Genomic DNA, 24,547 nt, shown 5'->3' on the forward strand with positions numbered 1-24,547 from the left:
TGCGCTTGTCTGTCCATTCTGAGTGGTGCACATAAACGGTTATTCTACGAGAGCCTATCTTTAAATTTAAAATGATTGTTAATTAGCGCGTGGAAAGCTTGTGAAACCGGTTCACTGTCGAAAAAGGGTGTCCAATAATGATTTTTCATGTCTATCTCTCTTTTTTTATGTCACATATATAGTTCTTCGTCTGTAGGATTCAATTATGCTTTTAGATATAAATGTCAAATATGTGAACAATCCTAATTTATTCAACATAAAACATATTAACATCTTAAAAGTACCTGTTTTTATTTTGTACATTTTTAAGACATATTGTTTGGAACAATATACTATACATCACATTTCGAGTGGGCTCCCCTAATTCTGAAGTTCTGATAAATTATATGAGCACCACCAAATAAAACAAGTGTCCCATTCTGATTTTCAGGCTGAGTTAGTTGTCACAAAGTGGGGCAAAATTGGCTCAAACGATCAAAACACACCTGACCAAAATGCATGGCTTTTCTTACAGATTTAGAGAGAAATCCCTAGGGAACTACTCCAAATATGATACTGTACAACACAATGCATTTTCTTACAGTCCATAGTAGAGGCCGACCGATTATGATTTTTCAACGCCGATACCGATACTGATTATATTGGAGGACCATAAAAAGGCGATACCGATTAATCAGACATTTTTTTTTTTTTGTAATAATGACAATTACAACAATACTGAATTAACACTTATTTTAACTTAATATACATCAATAAAAATCCATTTAGACTCAAATAAATAATGAAACATGTTCAATTTCGTTTAAATAATGCAAAAACAAAGTGTTGGAGAAGTAAAAGTCCAATATGTGCCATGTAAAAAAAGCTAACGTTTGAGTTCCTTGCTCAGAACATGAGAACATATGAGTTGGTGGTTCCTTTTAACATGAGACTTCAATATTCCAAGGTAAGATGTTTTAGGGTGTAGTTAATATAGTATTTATAGGACTCTCTCTCTCTATACCATTTGTATTACAAATACATTTGACTATTGGATGTTCTTATAGGCACTATAGTATTGCCAGTGTAACAGTGTAGCTTCTGTCCCTCTCCTCGCCCCTAACTGGGCTCGAACGAAGAACACATCGACAACAGCCACACTCGAAGCAGCATTAATCCATCGCTCCACAAAAGCCACGGCCCTTGCAGAGCAAGGGGAATAACTACTCCAAGTCTCAGAGCGAGTGACGTTTGAAACGCTATTAGCGCACTCCCAGCTAACTAGCTAGCCATTTCACATCTACACCAGCCATTAGGCTGATAGGCTTGAAGTCATAAACAGCGATGTGCTTGCAAAGAGCTGCTGGCAAAACGCACTAAAGTGCTGTTTGAATGAATGCTTACGAGCCTGCTGCTGCCTACCATCGCTCAGTCAGAGCAGTCTATCAAATCATAGACTTAATTATAACATAACACACAGAAATATAAGCCTTTGGTCATTAATATGGTAGAATCCGGAAACTATCATTTCGAAAACAAAACGTTTATTAGTTCAGTGAAATACGGAACCGTATTTTATCTAGCGGGTGGCATCCCTAAGTCTAAATACTCTTGTTACATTGCACAATCTTCAATGTTATGTCATAATTACGTAAAATTCTGGCAAATTAGTTCCCAATGAGCCAGGCTGCCCAAACTGTTGCATATACCCTGACTCTGTGTGCAATGAACGCAAGAGAAGTGACACAATTTCACCTGGTTAATATTGCCTGCTAACCTGGATTTATTTTAGCTAAATATGCAGGTTTAAAAACATATACTTCTGTGTATTGATTTTAAGAAAGGCATTGGTGTTTATGGTTAGGTACAGTCGTCCAACGATTGTGCTTTTTTCGCAAATGCACTTTTGTTAAATCATTCCCCAGCGTTGCATCGATTATATGCAACGCAGGACACGCTAGATAAACTAGTACTATCATTAACCATGTGTAGTTATAACTATCGATTATGATTGATTGATTGTTTTTTATAAGATACGTTTAATGCTAGCTAGTAACTTACCTTGGCTTCTACTGCATTCGCGTAACAGGCAGTCTCCTTGTGGAGTGCAATGAGAGGCAGGTGGTTATAGCGTTGGACTTAGTTAACTGTAAGGCTGCAGGATTGGATCCCCCGAGCTGACAAGGTGAAAATCTGTTCTTAACTGACTTGCCTAGTTAAATAAAAATCTGCAAAATCAGCGCACAAAAATACTGATTTGCGATTGTTATGAAAACTTCAAATCGGCCCTAATTAATCGGTCGACCTCTGGTCCATAGTTCCCGACAGAGGGCTATGAATAATTTTTGAATTATCATCAACATCTGCTGACTGCGTTCCCTACTTATCTGAGCAACTAAACATGTTACCTCATGTACTCTGTGTGTGGTGTGGGACAATGCTTAGGTAGCATGTTCAAAGTCAATGAAAAAATACAGAGGGACATGCATGGATACATGCTGCTGAAGTAATGTCCAGTCAAAACAGAAAAATGAGTCAAGATAAAAATGGGACATTACCGATATGTTGCTTAACTGGGCCAGAGGATACGGAATCTCTCCTTTAAATGTATGAATGAATAACGCTTTTGAACACGAATGCACAATAAGGCAACCTGTCACACTGGACTGTTCACAGCGGCAGGTCAGCATAATTTGCCTAGCGTTGCATCAGATTTGACTTGCAAAACATGGCAGCAACCAGGGAAAAAAGGACCGTTCAAAAGTACTTCCCCCTGACCCAATTATGGCTGAAACTCCTCTGATAACGGATCACTAACGGATGACAAAATGGGGTCGACTTCAATGAACCCAACTGCTAAACATATTGATAGGCTGTTTTGACATTGTCAGTCTGCTTCCTGATGAGAAGCAGAATTCCTGCTAATGTCAGTGACTCGTCACGGGGCTGTGACCAGGCCTATAAACAGGGATTCTTAGGCTCTCAGTTGGCTGCTGTTTCAACAGTACTTATTCCATAGCGATAAAGCAATCAGAGGCCTGAAAGAATGTAAACGCTGTCCCTTTAATTATAGTTCCACCTCCAACCATAGTCCTAAATTCTCAATTGATTCCCATTGTAAAACCATCACATGATTAAATTAAACTCTTGCAAGCCACACAATGGCTGCTTTAAAAAATACATAAACGTAATAACCATTCTGAGGAGTCAAGTGATTTGTAATCTCCATTGTGTGCAGTCTCCTTGCATGGCTAATTTTGGCTGATCACAAAGGCCAACTATTAGAGCAATTTCCTTCATACAGAGCGGAGCCAATTAGAGGGAGAAGGCTAGGAAACAAAACACACAGAGATTAAACTTCACCCTGTAGCATTGCCACAGTGCAACACTGCCTGAACTTTGTATCCTGGAATGAATGAAAGAAAGCGCAAGAGGCGAGAAAAACAGATGAGAAGAATGTGATGAGTTTCGAAAAAAATAGGGGAAGAGAGAATAGGCCTCTTATATGAGCTAATATGACAACCATATTATTTCAGGCTCAGTCCTGGTAACAGGCCTTCAGGAACGCCTTTTCATCACAGCCTATGAAAACTTACCTTCCCCCTGGCGGCCTCACTGCCTGTAGGGAAGTACACTGGCTCACACCCCACGGCCCTCTCAATACATTACAATGTTTGAGACATGGGCTTTGTAGTAAAAAAATATCAACAAAGTCCGGACCGTTTCAGTTGGTTTAGTTGTGGGCAAAGAGTAGAACCTGTTAGTGAGGCAGTTGAAGGCTTTACAGGCTCCATTAGCAAGGTCCTAGGAGGGCTGCATAGCAGTGAAATGAGGTACGGACCTTCACTGTGGACACACGTGACACAAGAAGCTTGACCATGCAGATCACATGGAGATTCCTTTGGGTACACAATACGCGAAATAGACCCATGTCCATCACCCCAGGTCTCGTATTGACCACTGATGACTTTGTTTTCTCCATCTAGATCTATTCCACAAGAACCCTTTTTATTTCTCTCACAAAAGGGATTAGACAATAACTCACAGCCACTGACTGATTGCCAGGTCTAGATACAATGATTTTCCTCCGGATGAGGGCCTGGGCTCTACTGCAACTGCAAAGAGGAACTTAAAGGTGGAGAAAGGAGAGAAGAGAAAGGGGGGGGGGGTTCTTCAATGAGACACTGACCCTTTTGAGCAGCACAGTGCTGCCTGAGAACTGTAGGGGGTGGTACCTTCTCCTGTCTCCCAGGAGTAAGCCTTAGTGCACACAGCCAAGTGTGTATGGAATGTCAGACATTCTGGTCACCCCCAGCGGGCCTCTGTCAGTCCCAATCTCTCTCAGGGAGATACGCTCAACACGGCAGTCTGGAGGGATCCCCCATACTGCACCTTGTCAAAGCCAATCAGCAGGAGTTACTGTTAGGGTCTGTCATATTCCTGCAGTGATGGGTCATGAAAGTGAGAGGATTCTGGATCTCAAGCCTCCACACACAAGACCACTCTGGATATCAGTTACAAATACATTTATTCACCTATCATTTTAGGAGTTCATCACTAATCGACTGACTGCGAATGAGACATGATGTATTGATAACAGCGTCTGCTAAATGACTAAAATGTAAATGAGTAAAAATTCCACTTCCAATTCTAGAGTGCTAGTGGAGCACTCTTAACAACTGTCATAAACAATTCTGCCAATGGACTATTGAAACTGTCTTATCTTCTGTGTTCCTCCTTATGTCAGTCAGGTGATACCATGAGTACATCAATATTGTGTCAACCGTGTCATAAAAGCCCTGGACCCCGGTCCATTATACATGGGGCAGGATTAACGGACATGCAGCCATCTACATTCCTCTCTATTGCCGATCTTTGCTCTCTCGAACTGTAACTCACATGCACCACAGCCTGGATAATCAAATTACAGTGTCCAGACATACCCACTGTTAATGTATCTGTTTATTTTCTGTTTTCCTGTCATTCTGATTGCACACTGCACCCTGTCATGAGTTAATAGGAGAGGATAGCGGTGACAGATGTGTGTCGGTGACTTCATTAACTCTTTCACAGAGGGACAATGGGAAGGGTTACGGAAGGTTATACAATTTGAGTAGAGCCATGGGTGTTTTAGGTAAACTGATGCCGGATGATGAAATACGAACTCTTGCTGCACTGAAATGAATCGTGCCTCTGCTGTTATGGCCTGCAGAACAATAGCTGATCTATTTGACATGGAGGCTGGTCCCTGTTCAACAGTGGAAAAGTACTCCAGGCGACACTCAGTGTTTGTGCATCTAATTATGTTGGTTTAGTGACTTTTGTGGCATTTGCCATGACTTACTGGTTTGGCATTAAATCGTGTAGTGGATTTGGCAGCAGTAGGATGGTTTAGGGGGGTTTTCACACCAAATTGGTTTGGTGTGGTTTTTCCAAACTCTGGTGCGTTTACTCCCTTAGTTCGGTTCGCTTGGACTGGTGTGAACACTATCCGCACTTAACAACACACTGTGGTTTGCTCAGAAAGGGTGGTTTCGGCCCGATTCAATTTGTACCGTGGTGCGGTTCGCTGCAGGTAAGAAGACAGTCTGGACCAAACACAGGAGAGTCACACATTTGATGAAATGCACAAAACATCATAACTTGATATGTCTGAAACATTCTGTGAGTAGCAGCATATTTATGAGCACATCCGATGCAGATTAGGGGTTTGGGGACATAGCCTATTCACAAAGCAGTTAGAGCAACTATTTCCTCCAGTATGTTGTTGGAAGACCAAAGTGAAAGTAATATGAAGATTGGGACACACAAAATAATAAATCAAAACACTTATGGGCTTGCCTGTTTTGCATGTTATTTATGCATTAACACCTGTCACATATCAGTTTGCAAACTATGAAGAAAAAATATATATACACATGAGTTAATGAAGCTGCATACAAACATGGTCTCTTTTTTGTTTTCTTGAGTAAGGCAGCACCAAAACGCAGGTGTTTCAGCCTAGCTCAGTGCTTTCTGTGGTGGTGGGGCAAGCCAGCAGACAATATGGAGCATGATTGGCTCAATGTTCTGTCACTCATAGGGACACTACGTCACCGCCAAGGGTAGAGCTAGAAAATGCAAGCCCCTTCGGTGCTGCCATAGAGTTACATTAGAAGGGCCCATCCATGAAGGCTTAAGGTCATTGGCCACAGATAAAATTATGTCAAATCCCGGCGCCGACAGAGATGGCCGCCTCGCTTCGCGTTCCTAGGAAACTATGCAGTTTTTTGTTTTTTTACGTTTTATTTCTTACATTAGTACCCCAGGTCATCTTAGGTTTCATTACATACAGTCGAGAAGAACTACTGAATATAAGGTCAGCGTCAACTCACCATCAGTACGACCAAGGATATGATTTTCACGAAGCGGATCCTGTGTTCTGCCTTTCAACCAGGACAACGGAATGGATCCCATGCGGCGACCCAAAAAAACGAGGCGGTCTTCTGGTCAGACTCCGGAGACGGGCACATTGTGCGCCACTCCCTAGCATTCTTCTCACCAATGTCCAGTCTCTTGACAACAAGGTTGATGAAATCCGAGCAAGGGTAGCATTCCAGAGGGACATCAGAGACTGTAACGTTCTTTGCTTCACGGAAACATGGCTCACTGGAGAGACGCTATCGGAGGCGGTGCAGCCAGCGGGTTTCTCCACGCATCGCGCCGACAGAAACAAACATCTTTCTGGTAAGAAGAGGGGCGGGGGCGTATGCCTTATGGCTAACGAGACATGGTGTGATGAAAGAAACATACAGGAACTCAAATCCTTCTGTTCACCTGATTTAGAATTCCTCACAATCAAATGTCGACCACATTATCTACCAAGAGAATTCTCTTCGATTATAATCACAGCCGTATATATCCCCCCCCAAGCAGACACATCTATGGCTCTGAACAAACTTTATTTGACTCTTTGCAAACTGGAATCCATTTATCCGGAGGCTGCATTCATTGTAGCTGGGGATTTTAACAAGGCTAATCTGAAAACAAGACTCCCTAAATTTTATCAGCATATCGATTGCGCAACCAGGGGTGGAAAAACCTTGGATCATTGTTACTCTAACTTCCGCGACGCATATAAGGCCCTGCCCCGCCCTCCTTTCGGAAAAGCTGACCACGACTCCATTTTGTTGATCCCTGCCTACAGACAGAAACTAAAAAAAGAAGCTCCCACGCTGAGGTCTGTTCAACGCTGGTCTGACCAAGCTGACTCCACACTCCAAGACTGCTTCCATCATGTGGACTGGGAGATGTTTCGTATTGCGTCAGATAACAACATTGACGAATACGCTGATTCGGTGTGTGAGTTCATTAGAACGTGCGTTGAAGATGTCGTTCCCATAGCAACGATTAAAACATTCCCTAACCAGAAACCGTGGATTGATGGCAGCATTCGCGTGAAACTGAAAGCGCGAACCACTGCTTTTAATCAGGGCAAGGTGACTGGTAACATGACCGAATACAAACAGTGCAGCTATTCCTTCCGCAAGGCTATCAAACAAGCTAAGCGTCAGTACAGAGACAAAGTAGATCTCAATTCAACGGCTCAGACACAAGAGGTATGTGGCAGGGTCTACAGTCAATCACGGACTACAAGAAGAAAACCAGCCCAGTCACGGACCAGGATGTCTTGCTCCCAGGCAGACTAAATAACTTTTTTGCCTGCTTTGAGGACAATACAGTGCCACTGACACGGCCTGCAACGAAAACATGCGGACTCTCCTTCACTGCAGCCGAGGTGAGTAAGACATTTAAACGTGTTAACCCTCGCAAGGCTGCAGGCCCAGACGGCATCCCCAGCCGTGCCCTCAGAGCATGCGCAGACCAGCTGGCCGGTGTGTTTACGGAAATATTCAATCAATCCCTATACCAGTCTGCTGTTCCCACATGCTTCAAGAGGGCCACCATTGTTCCTGTTCCCAAGAAAGCTAAGGTAACTGAGCTAAACGACTACCGCCCCGTAGCACTCACTTCCGTCATCATGAAGTGCTTTGAGAGACTAGTCAAGGACCATATCACCTCCACCCTACCTGACACCCTAGACCCACTCCAATTTGCTTACCGCCCAAATAGGTCCACAGACGATGCAATCTCAACCACACTGCACACTGCCCTAACCCATCTGGATAAGAGGAATACCTATGTGAGAATGCTGTTCATCGACTACAGCTTGGCATTCAACACCATAGTACCCTCCAAGCTCGTCATCAAGCTCGAGACCCTGGGTCTCGACCCCGCCCTGTGCAACTGGGTACTGGACTTCCTGACGGGCCGCCCCCAGGTGGTGAGGGTAGGCAACAACATCTCCTCCCCGCTGATCCTCAACACTGGGGCCCCACAAGGGTGCGTTCTGAGCCCTCTCCTGTACTCCCTGTTCACCCACGACTGCGTGGCCACGCACGCCTCCAACTCAATCATCAAGTTTGCGGACAACACAACAGTGGTAGGCTTGATTACCAACAACGACGAGACGGCCTACAGGGAGGAGGTGAGGGCCCTCGGAGTGTGGTGTCAGGAAAATAACCTCACACTCAACGTCAACAAAACTAAGGAGATGATTGTGGACTTCAGGAAACAGCAGAGGGAACACCCCCCTATCCACATCGATGGAACAGTAGTGGAGAGGGTAGCAAGTTTTAAGTTCCTCGGCATACACATCACAGACAAACTGAATTGGTCGACTCACACAGACAGCATCGTGAAGGCGGCGCAGCAGCGCCTCTTCAACCTCAGGAGGCTGAAGAAATTCGGCTCGTCACCAAAAGCACTCACAAACTTCTACAGATGCACAATCGAGAGCATCCTGGCGGGCTGCATCACCGCCTGGTACGGCAACTGCTCCGCCCACAACCGTAAGGCTCTCCAGAGGGTAGTGAGGTCTGCACAACGCATCACCGGGGGCAAACTACCTGCCCTCCAGGACACCTACACCACCCGATGTTACAGGAAGGCCATAAAGATCATCAAGGACATCAACCACCCGAGCCACTGCCTGTTCACCCCGCTATCATCCAGAAGGCAAGGTCAGTACAGGTGCATCAAAGCTGGGACCGAGAGACTGAAAAACAGCTTCTATCTCAAGGCCATCAGACTGGTAAACAGCCACCACTAACATTGAGTGGCTGCTGCCAACACACTGACACTGACTCAACTCCAGCCACTTTAATAATGGGAATTGATGGGAAATGATGTAAAATATATCACTAGCCACTTTAAACAATGCTACCTAATATAATGTTACATACCCTACATTATTCATCTCATATGCATACGTATATACTGTACTCTATATCATCTACTGCATCCTTATGTAATACATGTATCACTAGCCACTTTAACTATGCCACTTTGTTTACATACTCATCTCATATGTATATACTGTACTCGATACCATCTACTGTATCTTGCCTATGCTGCTCTGTACCATCACTCATTCATATATCTTTATGTACATATTCTTTATCCCCTTACACTGTGTATAAGACAGTAGTTTTGGAATTGTTAGTTAGATTACTTGTTGGTTATTACTGCATTGTCGGAACTAGAAGCACAAGCATTTCGCTACACTCGCATTAACATCTGCTAACCATGTGTATGTGACAAATAAAATTTGATTTGATTTGATTTATATGTGGTGTAGCTTTCATTGAACTGAACATGTCAACATATTTTGCAAAATCTTTGCTAGGAGTCATCATCATGAATCAAGTTGAAAATCTATTGGCCAATCGTTTTTAATCCTTGTCATTTGAAGATAAATAATTATGATATATTATAGATAAAACATATCGGTGCTCATCGGCCATTGGACAAACATTACACAATCATTTGGAAATTGCAAATTCCACAAGGAACGGTTTGGAAAGAATCAGTGACAGTGGCTAACTGGAAGCATTGAAAACTAATCACTAGGTTGCTATTCACTGGAGTGCCTGTGTGGTCCCAAATCTCAGGGTTGGGGGGGCTATTTTCCAAGTTTAAAATGATAAAGATTCAACATTGGCCATGCGGTCAACTAAGCATGATTTGTGCAACGCTCAAAACAACTTAACTCGGAAGTGAGAAGTCTTGAACTCACTGAAGTCAAGTTAACTGGTAATTCATGAATAAACAATCTCTGACTGGGAAAATACGCTTAGAATAATCAACTCGGAATAGTAAATCCGGCACCACCACGTCATCATGATTCGACCATGTTTTTTTCCGAAGTCCCAATTGTTTTGAAAGCACCATCAATCCAGAGAATGCCAGACTTTGATGACAAAATTTGCCCACGAAGGACCACCTGTTCAAGTGAGCACAGCACAACAAGAGTCCAAAAATTGTATGTATGCTGCTGCATAAACTATGTAATATGCCAGGGAGATAGTATTACTTTCTTAGCTACAATATACATATGTGTATGTTGTGTAATAAAGATGTTAGTAGCCCATATGCCTCACGCTAATAATTTGGTCTATTTACCCCTCTTAATTTCACCTACTGTTCTGACTTGGTGGTGCACACGTCACCTATAACCTGTTTTAGATCAATGTAATCATTGAATATTGCAAGAGCTTTCATTGTCTGATATATGCCCCCTTTATTTAGCCTATGGTTCTGAGTTGGTTATAGAGGTAGGACAATGTTCTGAATTCTGTCGCTGTACATTTCAAAAGTGCTAAACAAATAGTTACAGTGCCTTGCGAAAGTATTCGGCCCCCTTGAACTTTGCGACCTTTTGCCACATTTCAGGCTTTAAACATGAAGCTATAAAACTGTATTTTTTTGTGAAGAATCAACAACAAGTGGGACAGAATCATGAAGTGGAACGACATTTATTGGATATTTCAAACTTTTTTAACAAATCAAAAACTGAAAAATTGGGCATGCAAAATTATTCAGTCCCTTTACTTTCAGTGCAGCAAACTCTCTCCAGAAGTTCAGTGAGGATCTCTGAATGATCCAATGTTGACCTAAATGACTAATGATGATAAATACAATCCACCTGTGTGTAATCAAGTCTCCGTACAAATGCACCTGCACTGTGATAGTCTCAGAGGTCCGTTAAAAGCGCAGAGAGCATCATGAAGAACAAGGAACATACCAGGCAGGTCCGAGATACTGTTGTGAAGATGTTTAAAGCCGGATTTGGATACAAAAAGATTTCCCAAGCTTTAAACATCCCAAGGAGCACTGTGCAAGCGATAATATTGAAATGGAAGGAGTATCAGACCACTGCAAATCTACCAAGACCTGGCCGTCCCTCTAAACTTTCAGCTCATACAAGGAGAAGACTGATCAGAGATGCAGCCAAGAGGCCCATGATCACTCTGGATGAACTGCAGAGATCTACAGCTGAGGTGGGAGACTCTGTCCATAGGACAACAATCAGTCGTAGATTGCACAAATCTGGCCTTTATGGAAGAGTGGCAAGAAGAAAGCCATTTCTTAAAGATATCCATAAAAAGTGTTGTTTAAAGTTTGCCACAAGCCACCTGGGAGACACACCAAACATGTGGAAGAAGGTGCTCTGGTCAGATGAAACCAAAATTGAACTTTTTGGCAACAATGCAAAACGTTATGTTTGGCGTAAAAGCAACACAGCCCATCACCCTGAACACACCATCCCCACTGTCAAACATGGTGGTGGCAGCATCATGGTTTGGGCCTGCTTTTCTTCAGCAGGGACAGGAAAGATGGTTAAAATTGATGGGAAGATGGATGGAGCCAAATACAGGACCATTCTGGAAGAAAACCTGATGGAGTCTGCAAAAGACCTGAGACTGGGACGGAGATTTGTCTTCCAACAAGACAATGATTCAAAACATAAAGCAAAATCTACAATGGAATGGTTCAAAAATAAACATATCCAGGTGTTAGAATGACCAAGTCAAAGTCCAGACCTGAATCCAATCGAGAATCTGTGGAAAGAACTGAAAACTGCTGTTCACAAATGCTCTCCATCCAACCTCACTGAGCTCGAGCTGTTTTGCAAGGAGGAATGGGAAAAAACGTCAGTCTCTCGATGTGCAAAACTGATAGAGACATACCCCAAGCGACTTACAGCTGTAATCGCAGCAAAAGGTGGTGCTACAAAGTATTAACTTAAGGGGGCTGAATAATTTTGCACGCCCAATTTTTCAGTTCTTGATTTGTTAAAAAAGTTTGAAATATCCAATAAATGTCGTTCCACTTCATGATTGTGTCCCACTTGTTGTTGATTCTTCACAAAAAAATACAGTTTTATGTCTATGTTTGAAGCCTGAAATGTGGCAAAAGGTCGCAAAGTTCAAGGGGGCCGAATACTTTCGCAAGGCACTGTATATTAACTACATCTGTCCTAGCTCGCTCATTAATTCTTTATTTTTTATTTTTCTCCCCAATTTCGTGGTATCCAATTGTTAGTAGCTACTATCTTGTCAAAGGTTGTCAAAGTCATACATCCTCCGATACACAACCCAACTAAGCGGCCTTGCTTCTTAACGCAGCGTGCATCCAACCCGGAAGCCAGCCGCACCAATGTGTTGGAGGAAATACTGTGCACCTGGCAACCTTGGATAGGTTAATGGGGCCCGCCACAGGAGTCGCTGGTGCGCGATGAGACAAGGATATCCCTACCGGCCAAACCCTCCCTAACCCGGACGACGCTAGGCAAAATTGTGCGTTGTCCCACGGACCTCCCAGGCGCGGCCGGTTACGAGCCTGGGCGCGAACCCAGAGTCTCTGGTGGCACAGCTGGCGCTGCAGTACAGCGCCCTTATCCCATGCGCCACCCGGGAGGCCCCATTAATTCTCTTCATTGAAATCTTATCCGCTTGTCGTCCCCTTATGCCATAGTTTGTACTTCTCAATTGTCATTAGAAATCCCATTTGTTTAACCAAGTCAGCCATGTTTTTTTAAAGACAGTAAATGAGGCTGAATGAACTGTTTCGCTGCCAAACAAGGCTCCGCTGATAGCCAGGTGTAGCAGTGTTAAGGTGTTGGGACTGCTGTTGGGACAGCTTTATGTAGGCCCTAACAGTTTGTGGGCACCATTCGTCACCGTTATAGTGTAATTCATGTATTGTTAGTGTTGTGTAGTGTCTTTGCTGGCATGCTTCCCACTTAATTTTTTTTGCCTCTCCAAGATTTACATGCTAAAATTGCCATTGCACACAAGTGGTGCTGCATGATAATCATAAATGGATTTAATGGAGCATTTTTGGATAATAAACAAATGACTTGCATGGACACTTGGTTTTCGTTATGAATTTTAGTTCATTTGGCAATATGAAAAAAATGTAACAAATAGTCTACCTCTGAATTGAATTAGAGCTCAAAAAACGCTCTAAGATGTGAAAACGCTCTAAAACAGAACCCAAACCGGCTGCGTGCGTGCACCATCGTGCATACATTTATTTTGTCCCCCCACAGCAAACGCGATCATGACACGCAAGTTAAAATATCAAAACAAACTCTGAACCAATTATATTAATTTGGGGACAGGTCGAAAAGCATTAAACATTTATGGAGATTTAGCTAGTTAGCTTGGACTTGCTAGCTAATTTGTCCTATTAGGTAGCTTGCTGTTGCTAGCTAATTTGTCCTGGGATATAAACATTGAGTTGTTATTTTACCTGAAATGCACAAGGTCCTCTACGCCAATTAATCCACACATAAAACAGTCAACCGAATCGTTTCTAGTCATCTCTCTTCCTTCCAGGCCTTTTCTTCTCTGGACTTTATATTGTGATTGGCAACTTTAATAAATTAGGTGCATTACTGCCACTGACCTCATCTTTCAGTCCCCCACGTGGATATAACCAACGGGGTTCCTGCTTCTATAAACCAATGAGGAGATGGGAGAGGCAGGACTTGCAGCGGGATCTGGTCAGAAATAGAACTGATTTCTATTTTAGCTGTGGGACCCCAAACCGATCCAAAAGTAGCAGGCATCAGCCATAAAATTGATTAAAACGTTTTTATTTTTGTATATTAGCCCACTTTCTTTCTACTTTCAGAAAATACCTAATCTTGTGTGACAACCGATGCGTCTTCTCCTTCAGTGTTGAACTAAGCATGTAACTATGTTGAGTCTTTGATCAACAAGTAATTTTGCATGCCGAACAACCCAGGCAATATCAGTAGCCTACTCAAACTGCGCACTGTGCCCTGCTTTGCGTGCTGACCAATGAGAGTTAGTTAGGCCGCATGTCATCTTCAGCAGTCAAATGTTTGTAAATTGGCTTGCGTAATGTTGGGCTTTATTAGGTGAGTGACAACCAATGTAAATCGCTAGGTTATTGTTATCAAATGTGCTGTTGAAAATGGTGTTTTACCGGAATAAAGTAGCCTAAGCTACCGCGCGAGAAACGAAACATCTGGCTATATCCTATCTGCTGATCGGGGCTTATGCTACATTCGATTTTATTTTGAATATTCAGGTTCACCATAAGCAATAGTATTGGTAGTTTTGCTGTAAACAATCAGTGTAGATGGTCATTTTTAGATATACAGGGTAAGTTTACAATTTCATAACAAGGATAGAAAAGTTATCTGTAAAAATGTACGGTCTAAACCATTCGATTTTTTTTGATGGGGTGAAATACAAAGTTGTGCTATATATTCATTGGCCATGTCATAGCTAATAATATATGTATATATTGATACATGAATAGCTCAAACACTATGATGGTGAATTCAGATCAAAGGTGGGGGGACAAAAGGCAAACATTGGCCCCTTAGCTGAGAGTGGGGGATGCCCAGTTTCCCTTATGGCTCAGGGCAGGTGCCTACATACATCACTGACATGTACATCACTCACACACACAATCACACAGAGAGAGAAGTCAGCTCAGACAGACCCAGCTCATGAGCTCCATCAGGATCAGATTTGAATTTAGAATGGAAAATGAATGTGTTTATGCAACAAACGTTAGAGGGAGCCCATGTATCTAGGTACATATCGAATCGTCTTGAGAGCGGGTTGAGAGCTTCCAGGTTCCTTGATGTCCACATCACTAAGGGCATATCATGGTCCAAACACACCAACACTATTGTGAAGAGGGCACGACAACACCTATTCCCGCTCAGGAGGCTGAAAAGATTTGGCATGGGACATCAGGTCCTCAAAAACTTCTACTGCTGCATCATCAAGAGCATCCTGACTGGTTGCATCATCGTTTGGTATGGCAATTGCTCGACATTCGACCACAAGGCACTACAGAGGATAGTGGGTAAAGCCGCGAGTGGTACAGGAGCGGCAAGTCTGGCACCAGAAGGCTCCTTAACAGCCTCTACCCCCAAGCCATAAGACTGCTGAACAGTTAATCAAATGGCTACCCGGACCCCCCCCCCTCCCTTGTTTTATTCTTCTTTGCACTGACTGTTTTGCACAGGTTCGATGTACACTCACTGGACTCCAAACACACACTCACACATACTGCACTGACACGCACACAAACACACAGTCACTCACATTCCTTCACAGGCTGCTGCTGCCACTCTGTTTATTATCTATGCATAGCCATTTTACCCCTATCTACATGTACATATTACCTCAATTACCTCAACTAACCCTTTTCCGTTAGTTTATTTAGCACATTTTTCTTATTTACTTTTTTTTTTAAACTGCATTGTTGGTTAAGGGCTTGTAAGCACTTCACAATAAGGTTGTATTTGGCATATGTAACAAAGAAAATGTTATTTAATTTGAAAAGGAAAGATGCACATCCCTAATGAATCCTAATACAAAACACATCATACTGAGTCTGGGAAGTACAACAAGTTGGAAATTCTCAGGTACTTCCAGGAGATGTAGTCAACTGTGACATAATACTGACTGACTGACCCAGGGTGATCAGCCTTTTCAGATGATAGGCATACTCAACAGTACAGAGTACTGTACTTGAAAGATGAGCTGCTGCATAATGTAGGTATGTACTGGTGAGACGGACAATGTCAGGGTGAGGGAGAATGCGACAGAAAATAAGTGCCAGAGATAGCGTGGGGGACGAGAAGTATGCTGCATGTGTTTCGCCTATGAGTGTGTGTGTTGCATGCAAGTGTGTATGCAAACACATTCCCTGGCAGACCTGTGGGTGCAGAGTTGTGTCCTGACCACTGCTGAGCGTGCCAGACCGGACAGGACACAGAGAGGCAGTGTTCACCACGCATGAGTGATTTAGTTTCAGCATCAGGACAAAACCCCAGTGTCTGGTTTCCCCCAAAACAACACAGAACAATGGGTGTCATTTTTGTTCCCACTTTAAATTAAACATACAAAAGTCATTAGCCTAAAAGGCCCTCCTTGCATTATTCAACCAGATCTAAAGTGACAGCATTCCTTCAATTTGAGACATGATAAGTTGATAGACTGGTCCATCATTACAGAACTAGTCTACACTATAGTTAAATTATATTAGTTATAGCCTCATGAAAATACAATAAATATATTATACACTAATAATACATAGAATTATTAAATGGTATAGTGGAGGAGATCAATATATTGCTTAGGGATGGTTTACAAATACGCCTCTTGAGAAATTCCCTTGCTAAATCAATTATCGATCTCAACTTCCTAAGCATGATCAATTAGACTATAATCTCAGTCCCATTAGCAGACACATTAGCAGATCTGAAAATACTTTTAAGACATCTGCCTAGGTGTAAAGCAAAACATTGTACTTGGATGGTTACAATTGGATGGTTACAATTAATTGTACCATTTAATAAACATCACAACAGCAAAAATGCTTCATTATACTTATGTAGATACAGTTTGGGAAATATTTTCAGTAAATAAAGCATTTTGAAAACAATGATACAATAAAAGTGCAATTTTGATTATTGTTATCAAACGATAGGGTCTCTTTACATTAAGCATCACTTCGTCAAGGGAAATATTGTATTATTTCTAACAAAGATGCTATATCTACATATATTTCAGGATGTTGTGTATCCCTGGAAATATTCTGAATTAATGTAAATATTACACTTTTTAAAACATAGCTTGTCCCAAAAAAAGTATTCTCTTGGCAGGACTTATGGGTTAAGTTGAGCCAATGGGACAGGGTAAGTTAGCCTACACATTTCTGTACTGAATAAAATATTACCACTACCTTTTTAAAACCATGTCTATCTTTACTTCTCAAACACACAATTCAACACAGGCTTAACACCTAACAAACACTTTGTACTTAAAAATAAATAATTGAAACATAGGCCAAGACCTGTTGTTAACTCATATTCCAATGATGCCTTGAATTTTTCCTGGGAAGAAAACACTTAAATTTGCTAAACTTGCCATGGGCTTACCCCATGGCCATTGGCTCAACTTGCCCACGGCAAACATTTTGACGATAAGGACACACTTATGCTAGGTTTAGGACCTCATAATGAAGCTTAGAGACCCCAACCGATTTATAGAACAATCTAATAGCTGCAATATGTAATTTTTTGGGCAGCCATACCAAATTCACATAGAAATGTTAGTTACAGATCTGTCCTTTTCAATGAAAGCAAGTCTAAGAAGCAGTAGATATGTTCTATGTGCAATATTTCTATGCTTTCCATAATTAAGTTGAATTTTCTGTCCTTTTACTTTTGGTTTTCTACACCAGCTTCAAACAGCTGAAAATACAATATCATTGGTTATTGAAAATATATTTCACAGCGGTTTAAATGGTACAATGATTCTCTACACTAGGCTTGTTTTCCCACAAACTGAAATTAGGCGAACTATTCAAATTTTTGCAACCAGGAAACGGCAGAGTGATTTCTGCATATTGCACATTTAAAATGATCTACTTCGGTTTAGATATAAGCATCATGAAACCTCTAACACAATATATTAATTTGACTTGGTGAAAATTAGTTTTTTGAACCAAACTTGTTTACCACTTTCTCCATGTGGTTTTTTCCATCACAGACTTCTTGAAATGATGACCTCTTCTTAAATATTTTGTCTAATGATTAATGTTGCGTATGGTTTCCTAGAAACAATGGTGGCTGAATTGAACCCTTTGGCTCAATTTACCCCACTCTCCCCTACAGCTTTATAGTCAGTATCCTAAATAGCAAAACTATTCCTGGCCAGGACCGAAACTGTAACAGGTTGGTGGTGAGTACGATACCGATACACCTGCTAAACTTCATAATAATAAACATACCTGGGTGCTCGACGTTGGCGGTATCTGCGAATCCTTGTGTCGCTCAGGTGAGATGAATGTTATTTTTTACTCGAACTGAATAAAAACTTTCACCTGATTGAAAATATGAAACAAATGGTCTTTGAGAAAGAACACAGCTAATACGCTTCCCGTATGGCTACCTTGGCCACACAGGAAAGAAAAGCCTGAAAGGTAATAGAATTGCATAGCATTCCAGCCCAACCAATGGGCAGATGAGTGGGCGGGGCTTTCCGAATACTAGTCCTTGTATGAAATATTCCGCTTAGAAATTGATTGCAAGTCATTAAGGATGACTTGGATTTGAACTCTTATCACATTTCAAATTATTTATTCAAACAAAGGTGAGTTTAAATGTTATTCATCTCCAACCCATATAACTAGGTTATTTATACAAGCTGAAGGTCATCGGACAGGTTAAGAAATGCCTGTAGCATGTTTGTACAATAAGCAACAAAGTTTCTTACACACCATGAAGACCAACTACAGTCTGTTCTTGTCTTTAATTGTAAGACATTACCTTTATTTAATAGGGAAACCCTTTAGAAATTAGTGTGAATATAATTTGAACATCAGTGTCTATTCCCTTGGCACAAAAGGGTTAATGTTCCCCAAGAAGTGCAATGTGGGTTGAAAGTAGCTAATCATTTTTAAGAGCCTTTGCATACTAGAGCTATACAAACTACTTTGTTTCAGTAATGCACGGCCTAGCATTGTTAAGCACACGCTCTATTGCCGAGGACCCAACAATGTTGTTAAACCACTTACAGAGAAAGTAACCATGCAGATGCATGGTCACTCCAGAACACAGCTCTTTTTACTGTTGATCGGTTTTGGGATACTTCCCCTCAGATGACCAGGGGACTTTGTCAGGCAGATCAGAAAGCCCCACTTGGCATTTTAAAATGTTTCCAAGACAGGTTCCAAGGTAAACACAGTCAATGTAGTGACTGTACAATTCATGTCCACAGGGTGGCAATTCAGGCCTTGGCACAACAGGTACAAGAGCCAGTATGACTAGCCTTAAAGGAGGGGGGTATTTCCAGATATGTGGGGTTTCTTAAGAGAAGCCAGCAGCCATTTAAGGGCTCGGTCTTAAAATGTGTTGTGTTCAATGAATGAGGTTTCTACAATCAACCAAAATCACATTCTTAAATAAATCTACATCCAAGTGTATTGACATAATGGTACAATGTATTGGAAACCACATGTAAATTAAACATAACCATATATATTTTATTCTCAATACAGTAAAATACAAATTATATTCAGGACAGACTCAGAAATCCCATTAGTAACAAGTAATACTTCACAAGAGATTTTAAATGACATGTTATTCCAAGTTTGAATAACAAACTCATAAGAGTACCTTTACTTAATATTGCATCCATAATACATCTGTTATCAATAGTTTAAAACTAACCCAATTAAAACTACTGTACTTTGTATGCTGATGAGACAGTTAAAAATAAGTACAACATACTGTATAAACTTCTACAACTGCTTGACATAGACATATCTCAAAAGACATCTCGGATCAATTTCAAAAGGGCTAGAGCTTTCTCACGTGAAGTAGAAACTGAGATGGTTTTCTTATGATCAACTGTACATCTCACACCAACATCCATCCATTCAATCTGATCAGCAATATACATTGCATGGATTTAAATGTCTCCATATCAAATACAGAAAAGACAATATTAGCACTTGATCTAAAGACATCAATGATGATAATGCTTATGACAATGACAGACATTGGTGAAGCAGGAGACAAGGCATACAATACAGTAACAAAAATGATTAATAAACATATTGATATACAGTGTTCAGAGACTCAAGTGTCATCTAACATTTTTTGAAGAAAAAAGCTCAGAAAATGTGCATATAATCTCAAAATGTATTTACAACTTAATTTCAATACAAATGTTAAACTGTAGTAGAAATTTACCCTAAAAGAAATTTTATATACAATTTATACATATTTGTATTTAAATAGAGACATGCAAGTGTTAAGTCTTTCTATTGAAGGTCAGAACATTTCATTTTACCCTGGATTTATTCAAGTTATAACTAACTATACTTACATTGAAATATGGTATCAAACAACCCACACAATATCTTCCAAACACTTCAAATAATATTCAGTAAAAGCCAAACAAAGAAAAAAAAATGGTTGACAAGCTAAAGTGGCAGAAAAACAAATGCATATGAGTGAAAGCCTTGTGAGAAATGTTAAAATTATCCTCATCTTTTGTACATCTGAATAGGATGGAACACAAGCCTTGCAGCTGTACTTACAAGTTTACCAGTGTATGAAGACATGGCTACATGAACACACACAAACCCAGAGAACTATCTGAGAAAAGTGGCCTCCAGCTTAAGGTACAAAATGGCTTAAGCCATCCATGTTTGGTTACAAAAGCAGATGTATACCAGTAAATCAGTGGACAAGCATGAGGCATAAGCTAAAAGCATTGGACATTTGTGTCAAACAAAATAGGTTTTGGCCAACAATTAAAAAGTGGAAATTCCTGATTTCAAACTAAAAGCCAAAAAAAGGATTTACAAAGATTTTACTTAAAAAATCCTGCATAGATAAAATATCTTCCATTACTCTGAGTGCAAGAAGAAATAACAGTTTCCCCAAAATTAAAGACCAGGGTGCCAATGAGAAAAAGGTACTAGTGTTTCCAGCATGTGTATATTATACATGGGTTAATAGGAAAAAACCCTTCATCATACAATACCACTTATGCATCAAGTTCACTTTTCTGTTGCCTTGTTGCAAAACTAATGACAATACAAAATAACATAAATATTAGGGCAGTTTACCACTATAGTAGCTCAATCTAACCTGTACCATAAATATAGACCATAGATTACATTTCTATATTTTGTAATACACAAATTACTATTACGCTATGTAGAGAACCCAGGAACAACTTTTAAACATTAAATTAAGTATGACAGTTTCATATTCAATACAAATACTTTGCATTTCAAGCCTAACAATCTGAAAGTGAACAACTTTGAACAGAGTAACTGCTTGGTACATAAATAAAATATATATTGGCCATGTACTTTGTGATTGGAATATAACACTCATGAACTTACAAGTCGATCTATGTATGGCTAATAAGCACCACCAATGTGTATGCTATATAACCTATAAAAAGAATTGTAGTCTTAAAATGCAAGTGCATTCATGTCCTTCCTTGCAGTAAGTATCTGCTTTTGCCAGGCAATTTTTGAAGAAACTATACAAATAATTACATTGTGTTTCAAGGATAACATTTGCAATACCAACCACACACCCTGCTGCGCCTTAGAAAAATACAGCAACCCTTTCCGGTACAAACCTATAAGGAATCAAATAGAACAATAACACCTTGTTGAGAAATTAATGATCTCTCTGGGCAATTCATCAACAACAAAAAACCTTTCCACTACAGTCAAACTAGATTTCATAGGAAGAACTCATTGACAAATAGGAAATGGTTCTTCAGAGCGATGAAAGTAACTTAAACAAAATCAATTGAATGGTGTATCACAGGCGAACGCCAAATGTGGTCATCTGTGCGCTACCTCCCCTTCAAATGGCAACTGTTAAGAGTAATGTGTGCATGCGTCAGTGATATCTGTCAGGCAAACCAAGCTCTCGGTCACTTCACACACCATCAAGACTGTCTTCAACCCACTGATCACAGCTAGCGTCCAGTACAATTCCAAAAAAGTTACATTTGGAAGCTTTAAAATGTCTCCAAATTTGATTTGAAACATTTGATTTGATCAAACCATTTAAATCCCCACCAACTTTGCTGGATCTGCATTTCAACACATGGTATATTCTAGTTTCCTGTAGATCAGATACAAGGCACAAAAAAAGATAAGAGACAAACCTTAGTTTTAAAGCACCTTTGGTTTGAAGGAAGTACTTTGGTAAAAAAAAAAAAAATCTATATATAAATAAAAGCCAAATGTGAATAATGTGCTTATAGCCTATAGAATTGTGTATTTCATCTAAAATAATTCTGCAAAAGCGTTGTGCCAAATAGAACAATGACTTTCTTTTGCAAAACCCAAAGATATGACAAAGACCACTAATAGTGGATTTGCTAGTATGTACAGATAGCTTAATCCTCCCCCCCACACCTGGGATAGTCGTAGATCTAAGATGCTCAATATCGCTCAGTGTTTTTGGCAAGCTGGTGTAGAAAATGGACACAGTGTTATAGTTCATGTGTGCATGGAGGGGCAGTGGGGATGGGGGGGGGGTTATAGCATCCTTCAGGGAATGAGCTTAGCGTCCAGCCGCAACCAGTGTAGGCCCTGCCGTGTGAAGCGCACCAGTTCAGTCATGCTACTGGTGTTGAAGATTAGAGGGCCCATCACCTTGTCCAGTTCCGTGAAGAACTCTGCAAAATAGACAGGTCACAGCCAGGGTAAGCAAGGTAAACACTTAACAGTCAGAGACCTCTTGCCTAGGAATGGCTTGCCAGCTCAACACTTACAGAGTTAGTTTCAATCTAATAGTAGTATTCAATTATTTTATCTAATGTCTTAAAAGAAGCACTAGATAGGATATTGATACATTGGAAGTTGGGCTAACACTGTCATATGCATGCTATATAGGAGACCCCCCCCCAGTCTAGTTTCTTCTTGTGCTGATGAAGCTGATAAGAGGGAGTGAGTCAGGTACCTTTCTGCTCTTTTGCCAGCTGCTCTGCTTGGTCCCACACTTCGGTGGCATAGAGGAAGTTGGAGGTGACCTGGACGTAGCTGGCAGCCATCTGGTGGATGCGTTGGGGAATGGTGACCGAGGAGCTGCCGCTGGATGTGCCTGACGAGTAGCTACCGGCACTACCTGGGGACAGCTTGGGAGAGACTGGAGAGGGCATGCCAGCCGCTTTACTGAAAGACAAAGGTAGATGCAGATGGATGGTAAGAGGAGAATCACAACCGCTCAAAATTTGATTTTTCCACCATGATTCAGCATTACGTCTAGACCATTAATTGATGACTCTCACTTCCTCACAAGTGAAATACATCTAAGAATACTGTTGGTCTCAAGACAGCATACAACAACGAAAATGTCTTACTTTCCCATTCCAGGAGAGGGCGCTTGGGTGTTACTCAAGGAATTCTGAAAAACGCAAATTGAAATGCAGAATAAACACGAGCAATTTGATATAAACAAATAAACATAAGCAATGCAACATGAATGTCTGTCATTCTTCTGATCCATACAACAATAAATTAAAGGAATGCACATTTAAGCAAAAATATCACAACTCTGAACTTGTACCAAGGACAATAAATTACCTTCAGGTGCTCTGTGAGTGTTTTAGAGTATTTCAGTGCACTCTCCTTCCTCAGCTTGAACAGTCGCAGGTAGAGGAGGGACTGGCATCGCAGGCTGGAGTGGGAGGGAGGTAGGGATGAATGAACTTTAGCAGAGTGACTCAATGAGCAGTAGCACAACGACACTAATGTCCATACACGCTCTAAATGGAATCTATTGAGTGATGAGTCAGGACACCTACCACAACACGGCTAACCGTTTATCTGCTGACGTAGCGTCTGGGGCCATGTAGCTCTTTAACTTCATAGTGTACCTAAGACATACACACAGACGGAGACAGAGAGAAAGAGAGTGAGAGACTAATGACTGGTTCTCAGTAGGTCTGTCTGGCAATGCCACACAAGCACTCTTAAGAGGTTTCATAATATTATGGTATACTGTCAATTCAGTTAATTATTTGTCCATTTGAACAATTTTGGGTCCATTGTGTCTTTATGAAAAGGTAATTGCTACTGTGAAGATAATTTCTACTTGATATCAAGTTGTATTGGTCACATACACATATTTAGCAGATGTTATTGCAGATGTAGTGGAATGCTTGTAAAACAAAATAATGGAAAGTTGCTTTGGAGCTAGAAGCAGAGCTGCCATATCTGTCAGCGATATCATGTTGAAAATATGTTAAAACATGTCGTAAAGAAGTTGTCGAGAAACACAGCCATTTGTTCTTACTTGATGAGCTCCACGGTCTCGGCATACATGGGGAAGGGGGACTTAGCCTCCTGAGCACTCTTCTCCAGTGCGTTTCCGCACTCAATAAAGGACACCACAGCATCCAGGTAGTACACAGCCTTCTCAAACCGGTCCATCTGCACACAGCAGCAACACACATTAGGAAAACTGGCTCTTATGCAACTGATTCCCTCTCACTAATCGAGTAGACAGTTAGTAGCAAGGGGAACGCTTCATGACCAATGCTAGTGGTGAAAGCAATGTTGTAATAAACATGGCAGACTTAAAATGTCATGAGTATTATGTAGATTTCTAATACAAATATTTGATGGTTTCCCTGGA

General features: G+C 41.0%; 2 protein-coding genes across 4 annotated transcripts in view; both read right to left on the bottom strand.

Moving 5' to 3' along the window:
• Window positions 1–18,333, bottom strand: part of shroom1 (shroom family member 1) — a 56,212-nt gene extending 37,879 nt beyond the window's left edge. For both annotated transcript variants that reach the window (XM_024432248.2, XM_024432245.2), the window contains exon 1: window positions 18,154–18,333. The gene's annotated coding sequence lies outside the window, so the exon portion shown is untranslated. The remainder of the gene's footprint in view (window positions 1–18,153) is intronic.
• A 1,053-nt stretch (window positions 18,334–19,386) lies between these two features.
• LOC112258119 (AF4/FMR2 family member 4-like) overlaps window positions 19,387–24,547 on the bottom strand; it is a 33,590-nt gene continuing 28,429 nt past the window's right edge. For both annotated transcript variants that reach the window (XM_024432250.2, XM_024432249.2), the window contains exons 15-20: window positions 24,206–24,342; window positions 23,715–23,786; window positions 23,494–23,587; window positions 23,271–23,314; window positions 22,871–23,082; window positions 19,387–22,586 (exon numbers count right to left, since the gene is read on the bottom strand). In XM_024432250.2, the coding sequence (XP_024288018.1) occupies window positions 22,459–22,586; window positions 22,871–23,082; window positions 23,271–23,314; window positions 23,494–23,587; window positions 23,715–23,786; window positions 24,206–24,342 (687 nt within the window). In that variant the 3' untranslated portion in view covers window positions 19,387–22,458. The remainder of the gene's footprint in view (window positions 22,587–22,870; window positions 23,083–23,270; window positions 23,315–23,493; window positions 23,588–23,714; window positions 23,787–24,205; window positions 24,343–24,547) is intronic.

The sequence above is a fragment of the Oncorhynchus tshawytscha genome, linkage group LG09 (assembly GCF_018296145.1).
Source record: "Oncorhynchus tshawytscha isolate Ot180627B linkage group LG09, Otsh_v2.0, whole genome shotgun sequence".
Classification (NCBI taxonomy): domain Eukaryota; kingdom Metazoa; phylum Chordata; class Actinopteri; order Salmoniformes; family Salmonidae; genus Oncorhynchus; species Oncorhynchus tshawytscha.